Source organism: Neoarius graeffei, chromosome 6 (genome assembly GCF_027579695.1).
Source record: "Neoarius graeffei isolate fNeoGra1 chromosome 6, fNeoGra1.pri, whole genome shotgun sequence".
Classification (NCBI taxonomy): Eukaryota; Metazoa; Chordata; class Actinopteri; order Siluriformes; family Ariidae; genus Neoarius; species Neoarius graeffei.
In genome coordinates, this window is record NC_083574.1 from 9,026,063 (window position 1) to 9,029,278 (window position 3,216).

The 3,216-nt window shown below is 36.5% G+C and overlaps 1 protein-coding gene across 1 annotated transcript; it reads left to right on the top strand.

Moving 5' to 3' along the window:
• The first annotated feature begins 203 nt into the window (after window positions 1–203).
• LOC132887369 (uncharacterized) lies at window positions 204–2,027 on the top strand. The gene is made up of 2 exons (XM_060922839.1): window positions 204–1,058; window positions 1,551–2,027. The coding sequence occupies exons 1-2, from the start codon at window positions 322–324 to the stop codon at window positions 1,555–1,557; spliced, it is 744 nt and encodes a 247-aa protein (XP_060778822.1). The 5' UTR covers window positions 204–321; the 3' UTR covers window positions 1,558–2,027.
• Window positions 2,028–3,216: the final 1,189 nt, after the last annotated feature.

Consider the following 3,216-nt stretch of genomic DNA (forward strand, 5'->3'; position numbering starts at 1 on the left):
AAGTGTAAAAAAAAAAAAAAAATATATATATATATATATATATATATATATATATATATATATATATATATATAATATACACACACTTTTTAGCAGGGAACATCTTTCAAAAAGTTATATCAGATAGATTAAAGGTTGGATTAAAGCTAGCACGTAATGTCCAACATTTGCTTTACCTGGTGACGTTGGAGCATGTTTCACCTTCCTTCCCAGTGTGTGGTGTTTTGTTTACTGTTCTGAGATGTTAAATGTAAATGCTGTGCACTGAGTTGACACAGAGGTGTGCAAAGATTTACCGAGTTCAGACGCTTCACAGCAGAGATGAAATTTTACTTTTGTGTTTTCTTCCTGGTGGCCGTTTGTGGTTTGTCTGTAGGTATAATAAGAGAATACATATATGCTCCTCACGGAAAGGGTGTTACCTGGTATGGGGCTCAATGGCTTTGCAGACACTACTACAGAGATCTGGCTACCGTCAGTACTGCTGAAGAACATCAGAGAATTGTAAACATTGCAAACAGCTATGAAACAAGCTGGATTGGATTGTACAAAGCGTACGATTACACAAACACCTGGATGTGGTCTGATGGAGAACAAGCTTCTTTTTTTAAATGGGAATATAGCTGGCTTTCAACTGACTTTTACACACGACGTTGTGCTGTCCTCAGTGCTGGCTACTGGGACAGTATTGACTGTGACAATAAAGTAAAATCTTACTACTGTTACAGGTATTTGATTTTAGTGAATGAGAATAAGACATGGGAGGAGGCTCTTCAGTACTGCGCCACTAACTATACTGGTTTGGCCTCTCTGACCTACAAGACACAACTGTTCCAGGCAAAAAAGGAGCTTGCACTGAGCCAAACAGTCCATGTGTGGACTGGCCTGCGCTTCATGGATGGAAAATGGTTCTGGCTGAATGGAAAGGCTCCAGAGACACTGGCTTCATTGCCATCATGTCCAGCTCGACTTTATCGCTGTGGAGCGCTTAACATCACAACAAGCGTCTGGGAGAACCAAGACTGCAACAAGAAGCTGAATTTCCTCTGTTACTGGAAGTGAGTCAAACACTCTCAGAAAATACAGTACATTATTGTACCTTTAGGGGTACAATGCCTTGTCAATGTGGCAGTACCTTCTAAGGTACTTTATCTGTACCCTTTATATACTGCTTAGGAACATTTATGTACCGGTACCTTTTTGGCCCTAAAAAGGTACACACAGTTATCTTGAGGTCCAATAATGAGCCTAAGGGGGTACATTAGTGTAGCTTGTACCTTGGGGGGGACAGAAATGGACTCCTACTGTACCCCTATTTCTGACAGTGAACACCGAGATTAAGAATTCAGGATTCCTTTATTCTTAATGTCATTATTATGTTTACCGGTAGATGGCAGGTTGAGTCTCAGAACTGCAGAGATGATGTACATTTGATGGAGGGTTAGGGTTAGGTTACCACATTTCATATATTACATGAAAAAATATTAGTTTACATCTTAAAGAAAAATATCTCATCGAATAACATATGACATTTTCTCTCTCTCTTTCAGCAGCTAAATTTCCACAAGTTGGACCCTCGTTCAGGAAGAACACACTATATTTATAGCACAAGAATATTAAAAATGAATTAGCTGTAGAATGACTTTATTTACAGGTAACTGGGTTTTTAATAATCAATTGTAGACACTGATATATCACTGAAACTAAATAGTAAATGGAAACAGTGATGCTGGTGGAGGGTTGTATATTAAAATAATAGAGAATATCATGCTGTTTTTCAAGTCAAGGTCATGTCATTTGAAATATAACTGTTATATCCACATTCACTGGATATGAGCAATCATGCGCTCTGATTGGCTACTCTACTACTAGGATATACCGTGAGCAGAGAAAAACAAAATGGCAGAGCGTGTTGCTGAACCAACCGAGGACTAAATAAAAACTCGAATTATTTTTCAAGAATTATTATTATTATAGCATTTTGCACAAATTGCTACTGTCATTTCGTCGGTTTGTTGACATTCTAAGCGGAAAGTATTTTGTCTGACGTTTTGTATAAAGTTTTTATTTATCAAATTTGCGAAAAATAAAAATGCTCCGTTTCTTAAGATCCAGTAAATGTGGATAGAATAAAATAGTTATTCCACTCAATCTCGTCGTACATGGCTTATCGCCGACGAGGCGCGTAGCACCGAGTTGGCTATCAGCTCATGTACGGTACGACTCGATTAATTAGTACATTTCTAAGAGTGTACAAATATTGTAACTGCTACATATGCAGCTTATTTCTGTAATAATCAGATATTAAACATTATACAAATAGAGAAAAGTCTGTTATTTATTCTGTACTGTACACAATCCTTGATATGTGTCAATTTCACTATACAATGAACTTATTAAAAAAAAACCTTGGCGTACACTTTTTCTAAGAGTGTAGCGATGTGAACATGAGTGTTTGTCTTGCTTTTGCACAGCTTTTGCATAAATTCAAACTTGTCCTGAAAAGCTAGGAACTGAGCTGCTGCCTTTCACTAATCCGGTTTGAATGGAAAATCAGAAAGTTTTACATAGTACACATTTCTTGAATGAAAAAGTATAAATTTATGAATGTAAACAAATGTGTATTTGAAACTACAGTAAGTACCTATAAAAGTACTGTAATTTCATGAAATTAAACAAAATTGTTCACAGAAATGAGAATTACTATCATCTGAGATTAATGCAGAAGTTATTTAGCACATTTTATTGAAATACATTTTTAAACACATTTCAGTATTTCCAATACAATTAAGTGCATTTAAAATCTTTTTTTAATTAAGTCTCACTAAAAGAAGTTAATATCAGTTAATGAGACTGTCAGTGGTGGCGTAGCTCACTCCGGCCCCGTCTAGTCCAGAAGGAATGATCTAAAGTGGGCCACCTTGTGTAATAAATGTTCCAAGCTATATACAATTAATATTTTGAAGCTATAGACACCCTAGGAATCCCGAGCTATTGGCCAGAAGGAATCCAAAATGGTGAGGAACTGACCGAGAAGAAGCGATTTTTGTTGAACTGCTCGTTAAGGCTTAATTAGTCTATAACTTCATTCATAATTGTAATGAAGCAAATCTGGATAGAACTTGTATGCACCCTACCTTCATACCAGAAAGAATCAAAATCGGTGAAGAATTGAGGGAGAAGAAGCGATTTGTGTGGAAACTGCTTGTTAGGGAT

Coding starts and splice junctions, on each gene's coding strand:
- LOC132887369 (XM_060922839.1), top strand. CDS start 322: ATGAAATTTTACTTTTGTGTTTTCTTCCTGGTGGCCGTTTGTGGTTTG.